Here is a 19,476-nt window from a genome sequence, read left to right as displayed (position 1 = left end):
GCAGCTCAACAGTGGCCTGAGAGCATTTCCCACGAAAACGATCTTTGTTCACAATTTACATACATCACTCCAAAGGTCCTCCTCCTACCCACGCCTGGCCACACCCACCTCCCCCACCTCCCTAACCCCCCACAATTCCACTCCCCCTCCCCACCCTGGTGGTCCTGCCCCCCCTCCCTTCCCCCCACATCATCCAGGATCAGCACTGGGAGGAGGAGGAGCCCTAGGCTCCCCTGGGGGCTGCCCTGGGGCCTCGCCCTGGAGGGCCGGCCCAGCTGTTCCCTACTGGCTGCAGGGCTTCTTCTTCCTCCACCCACGCTTCTCTGTGACGAACGGGTCACACTTTCTCTTTCTGGGCTGTGAGGGGCGAGCCAGCCTCCCAGAGACGCCGAGGCCAGCCCCGGGGATGGGCAGCTTCTCAGCAGCGGCTGGGCGTCCACACAGAGCCCGCTTCCTCGACTTGAGAGCGGCTGGTGGAGCTGGGCTGAGGCATCTTCTCTGAGGGGAGGGGGCCTGGGGAGCACTGTGGGCCCCCCAACCTCCAGGGGAGGCCAGGCCTGAGGCACGCACAGGACTCTGGGACAGCCAGAAAGGAAGCAGGCTCTGCAGAGAGCCAGAGAGGAAGGCCAGGCTGGAGAGCTCCTCCTCGTCCTCACTGGACCCGTCCCTGGGCCCTCGGGCCTCCCGAACAGGAGAGGCCTCTCTGAGAATAGATGCATCCCTGGGTCGCTGTAGACGGCCAGTGTGCCTTTGTCCACCTTGGCCGGCGTCAGACTCAGAAGGACTTGAGGCCATTCCGGGTGCACTGTGACTCGGGGCTGCCCGCACACCCTCGTCCTCTTTCAAGGCCAGGAGTCGTTTCTGCACCAGCTGGTAGGAGGGAGGAGGACAGTGACGGCTCCACACACACACGTGTGAGAGGAGGAGCACTGGGCAGTGGGACAATGGCCCTGGTGGGGAGGAGGGGACGGGCGACCCCAGGACTCGAATCCAAATACAGACACTGTGGCATTCCTGCCATCCTCCTTCACATTATTCCCAGCTTTGTGTCTTTCCCTCCCCTCCCGGCTCCCCATCCTCTCCTTCCTTTCACCCTGCACTGCACCCACCCCAGAACGGGCCCTTCCCCATGCCAGGCCTCCCAGGCAGGGGAGGGATGGACAGCGCTATGTGGCCCTCCTGTTCTGGGGCCCTACCTCTCCCCTGTTCACTGGGGTCCCTCCGTGCCCTGGTCTTCCTGGGTGTCCCTTGTGTCCCCTGTTCTACCAGGGATCCCTCCCTCCTCTGGCTCCCCTGGGTCATCTGGGTTCCCCTGTCCCCTGGATCACCTGGGTCCCCCTCCCGTGGGGTCCCCTGGCTCCCTGAGTGTCCCTCTCCCTCCCCTGACTCACTTCTTCGGGGGTGAGCCCTTCCTCCTGCTCCAGCTCCTTCTCTAGGGCCAAGAGATCCAGCTGTGGGTCTGGGGAAAGCAAATCTGCCAGGAATCGAGGGTGAATGACTGCCTCCACCTAAGGACAGAAAGAAGAGGTTGTGAGCATCCTTGGCCAGGAGTGGCCTGTGAGACAAGAAGGCCAGGAGGGAAAGTGAAAAGCAGAGACCCACCCCACTCTCCTCCACAAGGCGGGGATGGTCAGCACACACACACACACACACACACACACGCAAACATGCACATACACAGTCACACACAAAAGAGCACATATACAGAGGCACAGACACAGACACAAAGGCATACACACAGACAGATACAAACATATACACACAAACATCCGCGTAAACCTCCCCTAACACCAGGCTCAGGAACAAGGAGCTGAGCTTAAGTCCCAACGGCCTGAGCAGAGCCCAGATCTTGGGTGCTGAGTGTTCCATGCCCTGGCATCTTGCAGACCCCAGTCTCCAGGCCTAGCCTACTTTGGTGACAAAGTCCTCCTGGGAACACAGCTTGTCAATGTAGCTCAAGAAGCCCGGGTCCGAGTAGGTGTCGTCCTCTTCCTGCTGCAGCTCATTTCCGTCCTCTCCCCATTCTACATCTGAGTCGCCTGTGGCTGAGTGGACGGGCCCCACCAGCGCCTCCATGATGTCCATATACTCCCTCACAGCCTCAGGTGGAATCTCCTCGGGTGCCTTGGGCTCCAGGGGCCGCTGGGACCTGTGTGGCTTCGGGCGGGAGGGCTGGGCGCTGGGGCCGGACATCCTGGGAGCACAGGCTGAGGCGGAGCAGGAGGAAGAGAAGGAAGGTGAGGGGCTCCCGGTCCACCTCCTGACCACCGAGCGCACACTGGTGAGGGCATTGTTGGGGGACATTGATGTGGGTGTGGGGGGGTCAGGACCACCTGAAGCTTCATGCACAGTTGGAAGGGGGAGGTAAGGGGGGCATCTAAGAGAGTCACATGTAAGGAGGTGGGGAACCTCCAATTTTCCAGGGCTGTCCCCATCAAGCCCACTTCTTAGGCAGACTTTGTGTGCAGTCCTTTGACAGGGAGGTGTGAGAGGAGTTACAAAGCTGACCAAGTCAATACCCTGCAGTGACAAAGAGCATCTGAGACCCCAACCCCCCCACCCCCTGCCTCGGTGGCTGTTATGGTTGAAAGACCAATGCCCCTGTCTTGAAGGAAAAGGATCCACATGGGGACAGTGGCCAACCCTGGGCCCCTGTTACCTGTGCCTTCAACTCCAGTGGGAACCTGGGTGGCTGGCTGAAGCCCCACTTTCGGGGCTGGGGGCCCCCGAGGATCCAGCTTCGGTGGGGCTGGAGGAGGCAGGCCCTGCGCGCACTGCATCCACTGCAACTGCTGAATCTGCATCTCCTCCTCCGCCTCAAACTCCATGAACCTGGGGGGTGACGGAGGCACAGGCCACCCTGAGAAAATGGCCTGGGTTCTGGAGCCCAGCAAAGGCAGCCAAGAATGAGGGACTGGGAGAGGATGTGCCTTGGGGCTGTCAAGGCCCTGTGAGGTGCTGTCCACAGCAGAGAGCTTCTCCTGGAACTGATACAAGATCTGGGACCGTTCCTGCCTCACCAGCACTGGAGAGCATTCAACAGCACAGACCCAGGTCGCTGCATTGAACCAGGTCAACGGGAGACATGGCTGACCCAGGAGGCACCCTCCTCATGCCCCCCATCCAGAGCCACATGAAGGGCTGACAGCCAGAGGCTGGAACAGGCATCTGTTCCCCACAGGGGTCCTTGCCCGAATCCAGGACCCTGGGTTGGGACTGAGAGTTCTGGAACGTAGACCTGGAGACAGGGCTCAGGAGAGGCTGGACGATGTGGATGCTGAGCTTAGAGGAGAGGCCTTCCTCTCCTCTGAGAGGCGCTTGTTTGTTTGGTTTTGTTTCTTAAACCAAGGGGATTAGCTAGGAGCAAACACTGGAAGGGCCAGAGACCCTTGGGCTGACGACAGCTGGCTTCCCCAGCCTCTTCAGGGATGACAGGGTACCCACTCAGGCCACTTTTCATGAGGAGAGGGTGTCCCAAATCTATGTCAGTGGCTGCCAGCCACCCACCACTAAGGAAGCAGCAGGCTGGTGGGTGGAGCTCTTTCCCCGGCCCAGCCCATATGGCCAGAGTTGGACCCCTACTGGACTCACAGCTTCACCCTGCCCCATCCTGAGACCTTCATGTCAGGGCAAGGGTAGGTCATAATCAGGGGAGGGCAGAGCTCCTGGTGGAGGAAGGACAGAAGACCCAAACTCTCAAGGTGAGGGAGGGGTTTCTGGAGGACTGTAGGGCCTCTGGGCTGTGAGGCCCCTGTTCCAAGCGACAGCCCTTCTCCTTTGTCCTCTCTCATGAGCACCCCCACGGCCAGACCCTGCCCTCACCCACTCGCCTCACCCTCCACGCAGCCCCTGGGCCCAGGACGCTGACTCACTTTTCCGCCATCTTATAGTAGATCTTCTGGTCAATGTGGCTTTTGCGCTGCCATTCCTGCACAGCCCTGCACAGTCCGTCCTCCAGCTTCATGGTGGGCTTCAGGCGGGCCAGGGATCGAAGCACTGGGCTGTAAGCACTCGGGGTCAGTCTCCGTGCCCAGCCCAGCCCCCACCTGCCTGACCCCACCCGCCAATGTGGACCACACATCACTCAACACAGCGTGACTGAGCAACAGGAGGGTGAGAGGCAGGTGTCTGGGAGAGCAGAGACAAGCCTTCCCGGCTACGGCTGTCACCGCCTCACACTCACTCGAGGATGACCATCCACTCCCAGGCTACAGCTGGGACACTGTGCCTTGGGGAGCTCTTTTCCTCTTCAAGGCTGCCTTTTCATAATAAAAATCATCATCATCAATGAGGCGTGGCATGTGCCAGGCAATCTGCTCACACTTCATACATTAGCCCAAGGAGTCTTCTGCAAGGTCCTGAGTGAAGTGTGATTGTCCCCTTTTTACGAGGGACCAGAGGTTTAGGATGGAAATGCCTGCCAGGCTCACAACTCTAGTGGGAGAGAGCCCATGCCCTTAGGAGAGCTCTACCATCACCCTGTTCCTAGTGGAATTCTCCACATCAACAAAGTCGAGGCGTGCATGAAGCGCTCTCCTGGGCCCCGCGCTCATCCCCCTCCTCTGGAGTGACCTCCCCCGGCCATGTACACTCAAGTGCTGTATGAAAGGAGACGTCAGCACAGGAGAGTGTGGCATCCACTCCTTGGCTCCTCAACTTACACCATGACCCTCTCTGACTGCAAGTCTTCAGGCCATATTACATTGAGAATCATGGAAGAGCAAGTTGGCTAGACTCACAGGGGGGTGGGGTCAGTTGAGATAAGGCACATTTCAGTCATGATGTCATGCACTGGCAGGCTCGCCCGTATGACCGACAATGTGCCTTCTCATGGCGTGGACATCGCCCTCACACCTTGCTTCCAGTGTCCCTAGAAAACTAACCTGCGAGTCCATCCCCAGTTCCTCTTTATCTAAAAGCTCCGATAAGCTCACGACCCCCTGAGCGTTCACTCACATGAGAAAGCAGGAAAGAGCTTCTGCATCAGGACTCTGGGGAAGGTGTCTCCGGGCCAGTGGCTTGAGGCGCTGCCACCGTCGGAAGTTACTGTACACGCTCTGGTGGTTAGAGCAGTCATCCTGCGAGGCGTAGGGCTGGTTGGTGTCCAGGCTGCCCTCCCTGGAAGTGCCATGTGGCCATGGCCCAGAGTTCACTGGGCTAATGTTAGGGGCCATCTGGGCAGCTGGTGGTGGAGCTTGAGGAGGAAAGCCTGGGGTCCAGCCTCCCCTACCAGCCTGAGTAACTCCAACAGCTGGAGCAGTCACAATGGTCTCCATCGCAGGGGTTGCTAAGAATATGGGTGCAGGACATGCTGCACTCCTGCTGAGGACCCCTGGAGCGCTCCAGTTGAGGGGGCCCTGAGGAACGATAAAGGTCTGAGTCTGGGGGGGCTGCACTGGCCTCCCTTGTGACCTGACTTGGACAGTGAGGTTGCAAGCCCCAGGAGCCCTGGGGCCACAGCCACCATTAGCCATCAAAGGCATCCTGGGGAAAGCTGGCATCATCAGGCTGCTGCCAGGAGGGAATGCGGGGGTGATGAGAGGTGGCAGGTGCTGCTCCCAGGGTGGCCGGTGCTCGGGGCCAGGAATGGGTGGAGGAAAGGACACTGCCATGAAAGTAGACAAGGAGGCACCGGGGTTCATGGTGACATCCGTTCCCAGCACTGTAGATGCTGTTGAGGCAAAGGAAAGGAGTGAATGCAGGAGGAGAATGGGCAAGTGGGACTGAGGCTTTCTGCGGCATCAGAGTGTAAACCTCCACAGATGAGAGACACTTGGACAAGGGAAAACTGCAGCGTGCAAATGTCTTCAAGTGATTTTCATGCCCTGACCTCCAGTTGAGAATTATTCCACTGGTGACCCCACACCCATCCACCAAGGTCCCTGACCCCTGCCTGCCGAGAAGAAATTGCCTCAGCAAGCACTCACTTGGAGAGCCTCCCTAAGGCACACCCTGGCACCTAAGCCTCACAGGCTGTCTCCCAAGACCTGGAGCTCTGTGGACATCCGCTCTGTGAGAAATGCCCCTCAGCCGGGGTACTAGCAGGTAGGGACCTTCTGCAAGGTAAGTTCTAGGCACCCAAAGGCCCTTTGTGGACAGGCACTGTGTAAAATATTAGGGCCCTACCTCCTCCTCAGTCCTCCTTTTCCTGATGCTCAGTATAAATCCCCTCTTTCTTTCCTAGCCTCACAAAACAAAACAAAATGCTGGAAAATATCTCTAATGGAATCCTGATACAAACCCATAACACTGGCCCAGAAAGCACCTGCATCTCAGAACAACCCACAGCAGATACGTAACATGGGCCAGGTCCTGCCACCCCTTCCCCAGTGCCCAGAGTCACTGTCATCACTCAGGAGTTCTGTTCCTAGGAGGTGGGGGGGGGCTCTGAGAAGTAGGCGTGTGTCCCTTAGATTCTGTCATTTCACAGCCAGTGATGGCTGCAGAGGATTAAACAAGGGCCAGGGAATTGTCATGTTACATTGGTCGTGGGAGTATAGACTGCCTGTGGTCCTTCCCCTTCCAGCTCCCAATAACGGAGAGACAATCTGAGATGCCAGGTGCCAGGCATAAGCCAGGTGCCATGGTGATCAAGTTGTCTTGAACACATCCCTGTTCAGGAGAACAAGGTACACACACCACGGTGCACCTAATTAACCAGAACAGGTGTCATAGGACGTTTAATAATAACACAGAAGATCGTCTTCCTGACCCTGGGCTACACTCCTTCCCCCTTTAAAAGAGGAAGCAGCCTTCATAGACATTCCACCCGAACCAACCCCACTCCACATCTGTTCCCTGTCCATGAAGGAGTGACATGAAATATGAACAAACTCTTCCTCTCAAGGCAGCCTGAGGGTCCACCATGAGATACTGGACAAGATGAAGTAGGTCTGAAGTACTGCAATTCCACAAAAGGAAGAACAGTTCAGAGCAACTCAGGACCCTGAGCCCTCTCTTGGCTGAAGTTACACGGTTGCCCATCCCCTGTTGAATCCAAGGCAACAGTTACCTGAACTGACAAGTGAGCTCTGGGCTGGGAGGAGTGGACGAGGTGTGGGCTGTGGCAGTTAGAGTAACCTGCCTACCTCTCGGAGAGGACACTTCACTGCAGGTGTGGCCACACACAGCCCCATTGAATAGTTTTCTCACCAAGACCATCTCTCCCCACGGCCCCCTGAGATACAGTATGCTCCTGTTTAAATCCCTTTGAAAGATATGGTGAGGCAAGCTTCAGGTACCTCAGGAACACAATACAGGTCTAGGCTTTCCTCATGACCCTCCCTGTGTCACCACCAGGACATCACACACATCCTTACACACACGTTTCAAAGTGGCTTGTCTCCCTTCTAGAAAGAATCAAACTGTCTGCTGCCATCCCTTCTCCATAGCCAGGGCAATTCCTCTTGATCCACCTCCAACGACCCCTCCTCCCCAGGGCAGTCTCAGGTTTCTTCAGGCTCCCCAGTCTCCCCAGGTGAAATGTCCTTGTGCGTCCAGTGCTCTCTTCTCCCTCTACTTCAGTCCAACTATGTGCCCACAGTTAAGTGTGACGTGTGAACCCGAAGGATGTGAGGATGGCAGGGTCTCTGAGAACACACCCCCAGCCTATAGGCTTACCTCCTATTGAAGCCATCCTGCAGGCTTGGGCACGGACTACTGCTGCCTGGTAGCCTCAATGAGAAAAGTCAAGACCAGGAGCCAGAGAGCGACCTGCTTCAGCAAACGCTCGGGATCCAAGTCAACGAGGGACACGTTTGAAAGTAAACAGGAAAATGCGGGCTGAACCGTTCTGCGGTGGGGGAGGGGCAGAGGGCACGTGGGTCGGGGTGGCGTGCGCTGGGGGGACATTCCACGAGGGCCCTGGCAGGTAGGCAAGAACCGGAAGTTCCTTCCACCTCCCACAATGGCAACACAATTGGCGTGTGCCTCTTTAGGCAGTTTATAAACTGTTGTTTTGATTCAAGGCACCGAGGTTGAACATGACAGTCCCTTCCTTTCACGTCTTTATCCATCAACCTAGGTTTTTTTTTTTTTTTTTTTTTTTTTTTTTTGCGGTACGCGGGCCTCTCGCTGTTGTGGCCTCTCCCGTTGCGGAGCACAGGCTCCGGACGCGCAGGCTCAGCGGCCATGGCTCACGGGCCCAGCCGCTCCGCGGCATGTGGGATCTTCCCAGACCAGGGCACGAACCCGTGTTCCCTGCATTGGCAGGCGGACTCTCAACCACTGCGCCACCAGGGAAGCCCCTCCTCCCATTTTTAATGTAATTCTTTCCACATAGTCAGAACATGCAACAATTAAACACTATTCTCTCACCCATTACCCTACTCTTGTGTTAGTATTTGATTTACAATTAAATATATTAAATAATCACCAGCAATCATTTACCAAGGTTTCCTCAGTGTGTGCTGTTTACATGAGCTCATCCTATAGTAGTTTCCTCATGAATGACTCACCTGCACAATAGTCCCTGGGTTCTTGCACAGTCGAAACTGTTTACTTATAGACTTGATACATTAAAGGCAGCTTGGCTGAATATAAAAACCTTGGGTAACTTTTGTTCTATGGAATATTTTGCAAATGCTGTTCCACTGTTGCTTGGAATTGTATGTTGCTCTTGAGAGGCTGGTGCTAGACTAATATTCTTCTCATTATAGGTAATTTGATTATTTTGTTTAGAGGACCTGATGATTTTTTTTCCTTAGAGTCGTTTTACTAACATATTTCTCAAAGTGATTTGTTTTTGAATCATTTTCCCAGGTACAAGGTAGTCCCTCTCAACATGTAAATTTAAGTTATCTTTTATTTCTAGATAGTTTTCTTGCCTTACAGATTTAAATATCAATATTTATTTCTGTTGTGTTTCTTTTTCTTTTCTAGTAACTCTAATTATATAAAGATCAGATTTTTTTTTTCTTGCCTACCTGGCATTTCATCCACTTTCTCCTTAAACGTTTTTACTCTTTTAAAAAAATCTCAGATGTACTCTCTTGGTTGTCTTCCTGCCTTTCTTCAAAGTCCCTTATTAAAATTTTATTCCAATCTGTACTCTCTTGGGCACCGTCTAATTTGTTCTTCCTTCCCTGGGGGACTTTGTCTTTTTCTTCAATTCCTTTTCTGAACTTGATTGACTTTCATTGAATTTTTTGTGTGTTTTGTCCTTTTTTGTCATTAGTTTTTAAAATTGCTGATTCAATGCATGCATTCAATGTTAAAAAACTTCTTGTTTTAAAACTAATTGCTTGTTTATGAATATTTAATTCAATTTAGAAGTTTGTTACAGTATTCTTCTGCTCCCTTATTAATTTTTGGAAAGAATATCTATCACAGGAAATATTTTAATTTGAATTTTCTATTTACTTTTTGTAGTACTTTATGTTGAATTGAGTTAATTTTTTTTTCAGTCCTAGGCCTTTTGTTGATAATTTTCCTGGCGTTAGAGTGCCCTCTTCTACCAGTATTTTAAAATGCATTTAAAATTTTTGATTATGTTGGTAACGGTTGGGATGGTGGCAGAAAGAGAGGAGAGGTGGTGTGACATGTTTGGTTTCTGTAGGATCCTTAACTTTTACTTCTTCCTTTTTCTTCCTTCTTTCTTTTCACTGCCACCACTTCTCCATTTGGCAGATTCTCCCCCCAGAAGCAATGCGTCCCAAAGGCTAATACCTACAGTTCTGCTTACTTTCAAGCCCAATTCTTATAGCTGGTGCCAGGAATTGACAATTCTTCAACTTGTGTTTAGCATTTTGACACGTACTATTGTAATTTCACTTTCTGGAAGTGATTTTGTCTATCTTTATCTGCATCTTCTGTTCTACTCTTCTTTTCACAGAATCTCTTAAGTTCGCCTTCCCTCATTCTTCATGCGTGTAGACTTTTACCAGCCATGATGATACAGACCAGGGTTCTTGGCCTTCCTCAATAAATAGAAATTGACTAGAGGCCAGACAAGAAATTCAGGCAAGGCTTTATTGGGGTCCCTGCTGCAGCAGTGGGGAGCCAGAACAAGTTACAGGTTCCCTTGCTCACTTGCTCCCTTGGTGGAGGGGAAGTGAGCATAGGGGGTGTCCAGGGGTCAGGCCAGAGGGGTGGCTTAAGTGTTTTGTCCACCCCTCTGGTGGTGTTGAGTGCAGGGGGCGTGCTCAGTACCCTGCTTCTGCTCCGGACACCCTGGTTTTTTGCTCCCAGGTCTTCAGAAGTGACAGGAGGGAGGGTTTTTGTTCTTTTTGTATCTTTTGTCCATAATTTGTCCCAAATGCACATGCATGCAGTTATTTTTAGTCCCTTACAGTTTCTTAGTATTGTTTTGCTTGAGGAGAGGTTTGTCCAGGTGCAAGCATTGCAGCATTGCAGCAAAAGGTCCCAGGTCCCAGGCCTGTCTCAATGAGAGCCTGTTGAAATTTGTTTTTCATTTCTCTGCTTGTAAATAATTAGAAGTCCATGGTATTCTCTGTACCCTAGTATATCTAAAGCATGGCCAATAGTAATTTTATTAGTGTTCTTTATTTGTGTTGTTTTACTTGTCATTGTTGATCTTCTGGTTTGGAAGGTTGAAGAGATTCAGATTCAGGTGGTCACCATTACAATCTGTAGCTGGACACTTTCCCAGGCAAGGTTTTAAACAGGAAAATGGCAGTTTTAGAAGCTGAGCAGAGGCACTACTGCAGGACTGAAAGAGTGGAATTGGGGATCGCAGTAATTGTTCTGGTTGGTGAAGTGACTCACAATAAGAAAGTGGCAGTGGAATTTAGAAGTGAGGATGGATTCAAATTGCACTCAAAACGATAAGGACTGATTGTCAATTTCTTAAAGAAATTGTCTCGGGACTTCCCTGGTGGTCCAGTGGTTAAGACTGTACGCTCCCAATACAGGGGGCCCAGGTTCGATCCCTGGTCAGGGAACTAGATCCCACATGCTGAAACTAAAAGATTCCCACATGCCACAACTAAAGATCCTGCATGCCGCAACGAAGATCCTGCACTCAGCAACTAAGACCTGGCACAGCCAAACAAACAAACAAATAAATAAATAAATATTTAAAAAATAAATTGTCTCTTTTTAAAAAATTTTTATGTATGGACTAAATTTTCTGTTCATCGATAGCAAAATAATCAGTTCATGGGTTAAGATAGCCTCCTGCCAATGCACAGTAAAGATACCCACTGGTCATTGACCTTCAGGAAAATTCCAAAGGAAGCATTATATTTTTTTTTATTGACGTATAGTTGATTTACAATGTTTTGTTAGTTTCAGGTGTACAGTAAAGTGATTCTTTTCAGATTCTTTTCCCTTACAGGTTATTATAAAATATTGAGTATAGTTCCCTGTGCTATACGGTAGGTCCTTGTTGATTATCTATTATATATATGGTAGTGTGTATATGTTAATTCTGAACTCCTAATTTATCCCTCCCCTCCTTTCCCTTTTGGTTCCATAAGTTTGTTTTCTATGTCTGTGGATCTATTTCTGTTTCATAAATAAGTTCATTTGTATCTTTTTTTAAAATAATAAGTGATATCAAATGATATTTATCGTTCTCTGTTTGACTTACTTCACTTAGTATGATAATCTCTCGGTCCATCCATGTTGCTGCAAATGGCATTATTTCATTCTCTTTTTACGACTGAGTAACATTCCACTGCATATAAATAGCACATCTTCTTTATCCATTCACCTGTTGATGGACACTTACGTTGTGTCCAGTCTTGGTATTGTTAATAGTGCTACTATGAACATTGGAGTGCATGTATCTTTTCAAATTAGACTTTTCTCTGGATATATGCCCAGGAGTGGGATTGCAGGATCCCATGGTCACTCTATTTTTAAAGTTGGTCCATTCTCTAGGGCCAAAGAATATCCATAAATGTTGGTGATTTCTGGCCCCTCTTCATGCAGATGGGTTCAGGGTGTCTGTGCCTAGGCAGGTTCACACTCCTTCAGCATTTGTGTGGTCCTGGCATATGGGTCTTGAGATGAGTGAGCCTGGTGGACAAACGGCCATGTAGAGCAGCAGCAGTGTATTAATCAAGTTTTCATTTTCTGTGTTTTGTGATGTTTTGACATCTAAAAAGCTGTCTGGCCAGGGAGAGGCTGCCCCACACTAGGCTAGCAAAGGACTCTCTGGGAGCTTGTCTTTCATAGGCAAATCAACCAATCTGGAGTCTAGAGCCCCAATTACCCCATTTATCTAACTTACACCCTAAGCCAATATTTCCGCTGACCTAAAAGGTCCCAGGGTCAGGTACCAGGCAACTAGAGACCACACCTATAACCTAAAACCCACCAGAATTATTCAAACTAAGCTATCCTAAATTGCTTACTCTGCCCTCCCTGACATTTTCTGTCAAAATTCCAATACACACTCTGGCATAGGCTTTCTCTTTGTTCCTGCTTCTGCCTCCTGACCAAACCTGGTACTTCCCCATGAGCCCTGTGTGGTGTTGCATGTCCCCTTCTTTCAGGAAATGTAACTAATGAGTTTCAGAGGCATTGGCCTCTCTGTATCATCACTTGGTCACCTCCATAAATTAAATCCTGGACATGATTTTAGAACAGTTGGCACAGTGAGCAGAAGGACTCAAGTGTTCAATGGAGGGGCTACCTCTGGGCTGCTCTTGGCTTTCTAACTGACTTTACCACACAGCAAGTTCTGCCTAAGAAGGTACTGTTGTTCTTGGTGCGTTTGCAGTTTGGCTGCTACCACTTTGTGCTGTGTCTACCATAGGCTGTATTCCAACTGAACTTGTTATAGGATCTTGAAGGAGTAGTCCTTAAGGTCCTTCTCAGCTCCTTCTGTAGCTTAAAGGTGCTATAGTATAGGTCTGAAAGGGCTATAATTCACTAGTTGGCATGTTAGCCAGGACAGGTTCATCTCATCAGTCTCTTTTTGTCTGAGATCAACATACCTGCTTTTTAGGCTGGTGACCCCCTAGGAGTGACTAGAATAACTAGTTAACATACAAGGCAGAGGCTTCTCCCAAAAGTGAGTGAGGAGAGGCTTCCTCCAATAGCCTGGGTTGGGATACCAGCCTGATCAACTAAGCCAACAATGGTGGACTGCAGTTTTGTTTTGTTTTCCATCTTCATTGAGAAATAATTAGCATATAACATTGAGTGAGTTTAAGGTATACAATGTGATGATTTGCTACACATACATAATTGCAAAATGATTACCACAGTAGGGTTAGTTAACTTTTCCATTCCTTCACACAGTTACCTTTGTGTGTGTGTGGTTAAGCCATTTAAGATCTACTCTCTTAGCAACTTTGAAGTATATAATACAGTATAGTTAACTGTAGTCACCATGCTGTACGTTAGATGCCCAGAACTTATTCATCTTATAACTGGAAGTTTCCACCATTTGATCAACATCTCCCCATTTCCCCCAATTCCTAGACCTTGGCAACTACCATCCTACTCTGTTTCTGTGAGTTTCAGCTTTGTTACATTCCATGTATAAGTGATAGCACACAGTATTTGTCTTTCTGATTTATTTCACTTAGCATAATGCCCTCATGGTCAATCCATGTTGCTCAAAAGGCAAGATTTCATTCTTTTTCTTGGCTAAATAATATTCCATTGTGTGTATATCTATATATATAGATATATTTGTCACATCTTCTTTAACCATTATTGTGTTGATGGACACTAAGGTTGTTTCCGTATCTTGGCTATTGTGAATAATGCTTCATTGAATATGGGAGTACAGATATTTCTTTGAGATAGTAATTTTATTCCATTTCCTTTGGCTATATACCCAGAAGTGGGATTCCTGGATCATATGGTAGTTCTCTTTTTAATTTTTTGAGCATACTGTTTTACATAATGGCTGTACCAATTTACATTCCCACCAACAGTGTACAGGCATTCCATTTCCTCCACTTTTATCTTTTGTCTTTTTGTATGATAGCCATTCTAATAGGTTTGAAGTGATATCTTATTGTGGTTTTGATTTGTGTTTCATTAATGATTATTGATGTTGAGCATCTTTTCATACACCTGTTGGTCATTTATATGTGTTCTTTGGAAAACTGTCTATTTAGATCTTCTGTCCATTTTTTAATTGAATTGCTTGTTTTTTTGCTGTTGAGTTAAATGAATTTCTTATGTATTTTGGATATTAACCCCTTATTAGTTTGTTTACAAATATTATTCTCATTCCATATGTTGCCTTTTCATTTTGTGAATTGTTTCTTTGCTGTACAGAAGGTTTTTAGATTGATGTAGTCCCATTTTTAAATTTTTGCTTTTGTTGTTTGTGCTTTTGATGTCATATCCAAAAAATCACTAAGACAAATGTCAAGGAGCTTCTACCCTATGTTCTCTTCTAGGAGTTTTACAGTTTCAGGTCTATGTTTATGTCTTTAATCTATTTTAAGTTAATTTTTGTGAGTGGTGTAAGTTAAGAGTCCAGCTTCATCTTCTACACGTGATATCCAGTTTTCCTAACACCATTATTTGAAGAGACTATCCTTTCCCCAGTGAGTATGCTTGGCTCCCTCGTCAAATAATAATTGACTGTATATGTGTGGGTTTATTTCTGGGCTGTCTACTCTGTTCCATTGTTTTATATATCTGTTTTTATGCCATACTCTTTTAATTACTATAACTTTGTAATAAGATTTGAAAACAGGAAGTGTGGTAACTCCAGCTTTGTTTATTCTTTGTCAAGATTGCTTTGGTTTTTTTGTAGTCTTTGTGGTTCCATTTGAATTTTAGGATTGTTTTTTCTATTTCTGTGAAAAATGCCATTGGAATTTTGATAGGAATGACATTGAATCTCTAGATGGCCTTGGGTAATGTGGATATTTTAACATTGTTAATTCTTCTGATCCATGAACATGGGGTATCTTTCCATTTATTTGTGTCTTTGTCAAATTCTTTCATCAAGGTCTTATAGTTTGCAGTGTACAGATCTTTTGCCTCCTTGGTTAAATTTGTTCCTAAGTATTTAATTGTTTTGGATGCTATTATAAATAAGATTGCTTTCTTTATTTCTTTTTCAGATATTTGGCTGCTAGTGTATAGAAATGAAATTGATATCTGGATGTTGGTTTTTGTATCCTGGAACTTTACTGAATCTTAAAAATTAGTGCTAACAGTTTTTGATGGAGTCTTCAGGATTTTCTATCTATGAGATCATAAATCTGCAAACAGTTTTACTCCTTTCTTTCTGATTTGCATGCCTTTTATTTCTTATTTTTGCCTAACTTCTCTGGTTGGGAATTCTGGTATCATGTTGAATATGTGTGGTGCCACTCTGGGTACCCTTGTCTTGTTTTCTTGTTTCTGATCTTAGAGGAAAAGCTTTCACCCTTTCACTCTTGAGTGTGATTTTAGCTGTAGGATTGTTGAATATGACCTGTATTCTATACTCAATTTGTGAAGAGTTTTTTTTTTATCATGAAAGGATATTTTGTTTCATCAAATGCTTTCCCCATCTATTGCGATGATTATATTTTTATCTTTCATTTTATTAGTGTGGTGTATCACATTTATTGATTTGCATATGTTGAACCATCCTTGCAGCACAGGGATAAATTCCACTTGATCATGGTGTATGATCCTTTTAATGTGCTGTTCAACTTTTTTCTATTTTTCTGGTCTTTATTTCATTTGATTCTGCTCTGATTTTTTTGTGTGTGTGGTACGCAGGCTCACCGTTGTGGCCTCTCCCGCTGCGGAGCACAGGCTCTGGACATGCAGGCTCAGCGGCCATGGCTCACGGGCCCAGCCACTCCTCAGCATGTGGGATCCTCCCGGACCCGGGCACGAACCCGCGTCCCCTGCATCGGCAGGCGGACTCTCAACCACCACGCCACCAGGGAAGCCCTGCTCTGATTTTTGTTGTTTCCTTTCCTCTGCTAACTTTGGATGTAGTTTGTTCTTTTCTTTAAATTTTTTGATGTGTGAAGTTAGGTTGTTTATTTGAGATATTTATTTTTTCTTAATGTAGTCATATATTGTTACAAACTTCTGTTAGAACAGCTTTTGCTGCTTCCCATAAGTTTTAGTGTGTTGTGTTTCCATTTTCATTTGTTTTAAGATATTTTATTTCTGTTTTGATTTGTTCTTTGACCCACTGGTTGTTGAAGAGTGTGCTGTTTAATTTCCACATATTTCTGAGTTTTTCAGTTTTTCTCCTGTTAATTGATTTCTAGTTTCATACCATCGTGGTCTGAAAAGTTGTTCGGTATCAATTCAGTCTTCTTAAACTTGCTGAGAATGTTTTGTGAGCTAGCATATGATCTATCCTGGAGGATGTTCCATGTGCACTGGAGAAGAATATGTATTCCACTGCTCTTGGATGGAATATTCTGCATACGTCTGTTAGGTCCATTTGGCCTAAAGTATAGTTTGAGTCCAGTGTTTCCTTATTGATTTTCTGTCTATATGGTCTGTTCATTGTTAAAAGTGGGATAGTAAAGTCTTCTACTATTATTGTATTGTTGTCTATTTCTGCCTTCTTCACTGTTAATATATTTGGGTGCTCCAATGTTGGGTGCATATGAATTTACGATTGTTATGTTCTATTGGTGAATCAACCCCTTTATCATTATGTAATGATCTTCTTTGTCTCTTGTTACAGTGTTTGAGTTAAAGTCTCTTTGTCAAAGATGCAGACATAGAGAATGGACTTGAGGACACGGGGAGGGGGAACAGTCAGCTGGGAAGAAGTGAGAGAGTGGCATGGACATGTATACACTACCAAATGTAAAATAGATAGCTAGTGGGAAGCAGGAACATAGCACAGAGAGATCAGCTCGGTGCTTTGCGTCCATCTAGAGGGGTGAGATAGGGAGGGTGGGAGGGAGATGCAAGAGGGAGGAGATATGGGATGTATGTATATGTATAGCTGATTCACTTTGTTATACAGCAGAAACTACCACACCATTATAAAGCAATTATACTCCAATAAAAATGTTAAAAAATTAAATAAAGTTTGTCTGATATAAGTATAGCTATCCATGGTCTCATGTTGTTTGCATTTTCAGGAAATATTTTTTTCCCTTCACTTTCAGTCTGTATGTGTCTTTGAATCTGAAGTGAGTTTTCCGTAGGGAGCATTTAGTTGGATCTTTTTTAAAAAAAAAATCCAGCTCCTCTGCCTTTTGACTGAAGAATTTAATCCATTTATATTTAAAATAACTGCTGATGGGTAAGGACTTACTAATGCCATCTTATTAATATTCTTCTGCCTCTTTTGTAGTTCCATTGTTCTTTCTTCCTCTCTTACTTTCTTTGTGAATTGATGATTTTCTGTAATGTAAGCCTTGATTCTTTTCTCTTTAACTGTTATGTATCTATTGTAGGTTTTTGTTATGTGGTTACCATGAACCTTACATAAAACATAGATGTAACAGTTTATTTTAAGTTGATGACAACTTAACTTCAATTGCATACAAAAATGCTACCCTTTTACTCCCCCACCCTGCATTTTATGTTTTTGATGTCAAAATTTACCTCTTTGTATATTGTATATTTTTACAAATTATTATTATTGTCATTTGTAGTAATTTTATCCTTTAACCTTTATACTAAAGTGATTACTACAACACTGTATTACAGTATTACAGTGTTCTGAATTTGTCTATATACATACCTTTACCAGAATGTTTTATATTTTCATATGTTCTCATGTTAGTAATTACCGTCATTTCCTTTCAGCTTGAAGAAATCCTATCAGCATTTTTTGTGAGGCAGGTCTAGTGTAGAATAGCTCCCTCAGCTTTTGTTTGAGAACAAACATCCCTTCTTCATTTCTGAAAGATAGCTTTGCTGGGTAAACTTCTTTGGCCGTGTTTCTCTTTCTGTGCTTTGAATTTTTCATCCCACTCTCTCCTCGCTTGCAAGGTTTCCACTGAGTATCCACTGATAGCCTTACTGGGGGTTCCTTTATTATGTGAGGGTTTGTTTTTCTCTTGACAGTTTTAAAAATTCTCTCTTTGTCTTTGATTTTACACAGTTTTTTAATAGTGTGTCTTTGAGAAGATCGTTTTGGGTTGATATTTGGTGTTGACCTATTAGCTTCATGAACTTGTATGTCCAAATCTTCTCTCCCCAGATTCGGAAGTTATCAGCCATTCTTTCTTTCTTTTTTGGCTTAAAAGAGCAGAAATTTATTTTCTCACAGTTTTGGAGGCCAGAAGTCCAAAATCAAGGTGTTTGCAGGGCCACGATCTCTCCGGAGACTCTAGAAAAGATTCCTTTCCTTGCAATTTCCAACTTCAGCGAATGGCTGTTGGCATTCCTTGGCTTGTGGCTGCTCACTCCAATCTCTGCTTCCATTTTCACGTGGTCTTTCTCCTCCTTTCTGTCTGTGTCTTCTCCTCTTATTATAAGGACACTTGCCATTAGATTTCAGGCCCACCTGGATAATCTAGAATGATTGCAAATAAGTTTTTGATATAATTACATATGCAAAGACCCTTTTCCAAAATAATGTCACACTAACAGGTTCCAGGGATTAGAACATGGACATATTCAGTGGGGGCACCATCTAATTCATTATACCCAATGTGAGGTGCCCTTCCAAGTGGCAGGGAAGCATTTGTCAACCACACACTGAACTTTCCTACAGGGGTGCCCACATCCTATTCTCAAACTTGCCAAGTACCCAGATAGGTTTCTGTGATGCCAGCAAACCCAGACACAGCTTTGTTTCATGTTAGCTTTCAGTGATGCCTCTTTTTTTTCTTTCTTTTTTTTTAACCTTTCTTTTTTATTGAGTTAAAGTATATCTAACATCAAGTTTACCATATTAATAACTTGTAAGCAGTCAGTTCAGTGGTACTAAATACATTCACATTGTTGTGCAGCCATCTCCACCATCCATCCTCATAATTCTTTTCATTGTAAATCTGAAACTGTGTACCTATTAAACAACTCAACTTCTCCATTCCCCCAGCCTCTGGCAACCGCCATTATATGTTCTGTCTTTTTGATTTTGACTACTGTAAATGCCTCATATCAGTGGACTCATACAGTTTTTGTCTTTTTGTTCCTGGTTTATTTCACTTAACATAATGTATTCAAGGTTTGACTATGTTGTAGCATATTGCAGAATTTCCTTCCTAAAAAGGAAGTTTTTAGAATAAAACAACGAAATATTCCATTGTAAGTATATACCACATCTTGCTTATTCATTCATCATTTGATGGGCACTTGAGTTACATCCATGTTTTAAATAATATGAATAATGCTGATAGGAATGTGAGTGTACAAATATCTCTTTGTTTTTGGTATATACCCAGAAGTGGAATTTCTAGGTAATACGGTAATTCTACTTTTAATTTATTGAGGAACCTCTATACTTTTTTCCATTGTAGCTGTACCATTTTTAATTCCCACTGACAGTGCACAAGGGTACCAAATTCACCACATCATTGTCAGTACTCGTTGTTTTTTAAGAAGTCATTATTACCAAATCAAATATCATGAAGCTTTTGCCTTGTGTTTTCTTCTAAGAGTTTCATT

General features: G+C 45.7%; 2 protein-coding genes across 2 annotated transcripts in view; both read right to left on the bottom strand.

Annotated features, from left to right (window-relative positions):
- Positions 1–282: 282 nt before the first annotated feature.
- LOC308619318 (NUT family member 2D-like) lies at positions 283–3,964 on the bottom strand (the record flags this gene model as incomplete). Its single annotated transcript, XM_081237936.1, has 5 exons — positions 283–870; positions 1,392–1,508; positions 1,912–2,377; positions 2,776–2,832; positions 3,873–3,964. 5 exons carry the CDS (start codon positions 3,962–3,964, stop codon positions 283–285), a joined length of 1,320 nt encoding a protein of 439 aa, XP_081094062.1.
- Positions 3,965–4,784: 820 nt separating this feature from the next.
- Positions 4,785–19,476, bottom strand: part of FBXW12 (F-box and WD repeat domain containing 12) — a gene marked incomplete at both ends in the record, with an annotated part of 31,947 nt that continues 17,255 nt past the window's right edge. Inside the window, 1 exon segment of the mRNA XM_081237935.1 lies at positions 4,785–4,940. Within this exon segment, the coding sequence (XP_081094061.1) occupies positions 4,785–4,940 (156 nt within the window).

The sequence above is a fragment of the Mesoplodon bidens genome (genome assembly GCF_964165515.1).
Source record: "Mesoplodon bidens genome assembly, chromosome: 6".
Taxonomy (NCBI): Eukaryota; Metazoa; Chordata; class Mammalia; order Artiodactyla; family Ziphiidae; genus Mesoplodon; species Mesoplodon bidens.
The sequence above is the reverse complement of the archived record's forward strand: the minus strand, read 5'-3'. Positions and strand labels throughout refer to the sequence as shown.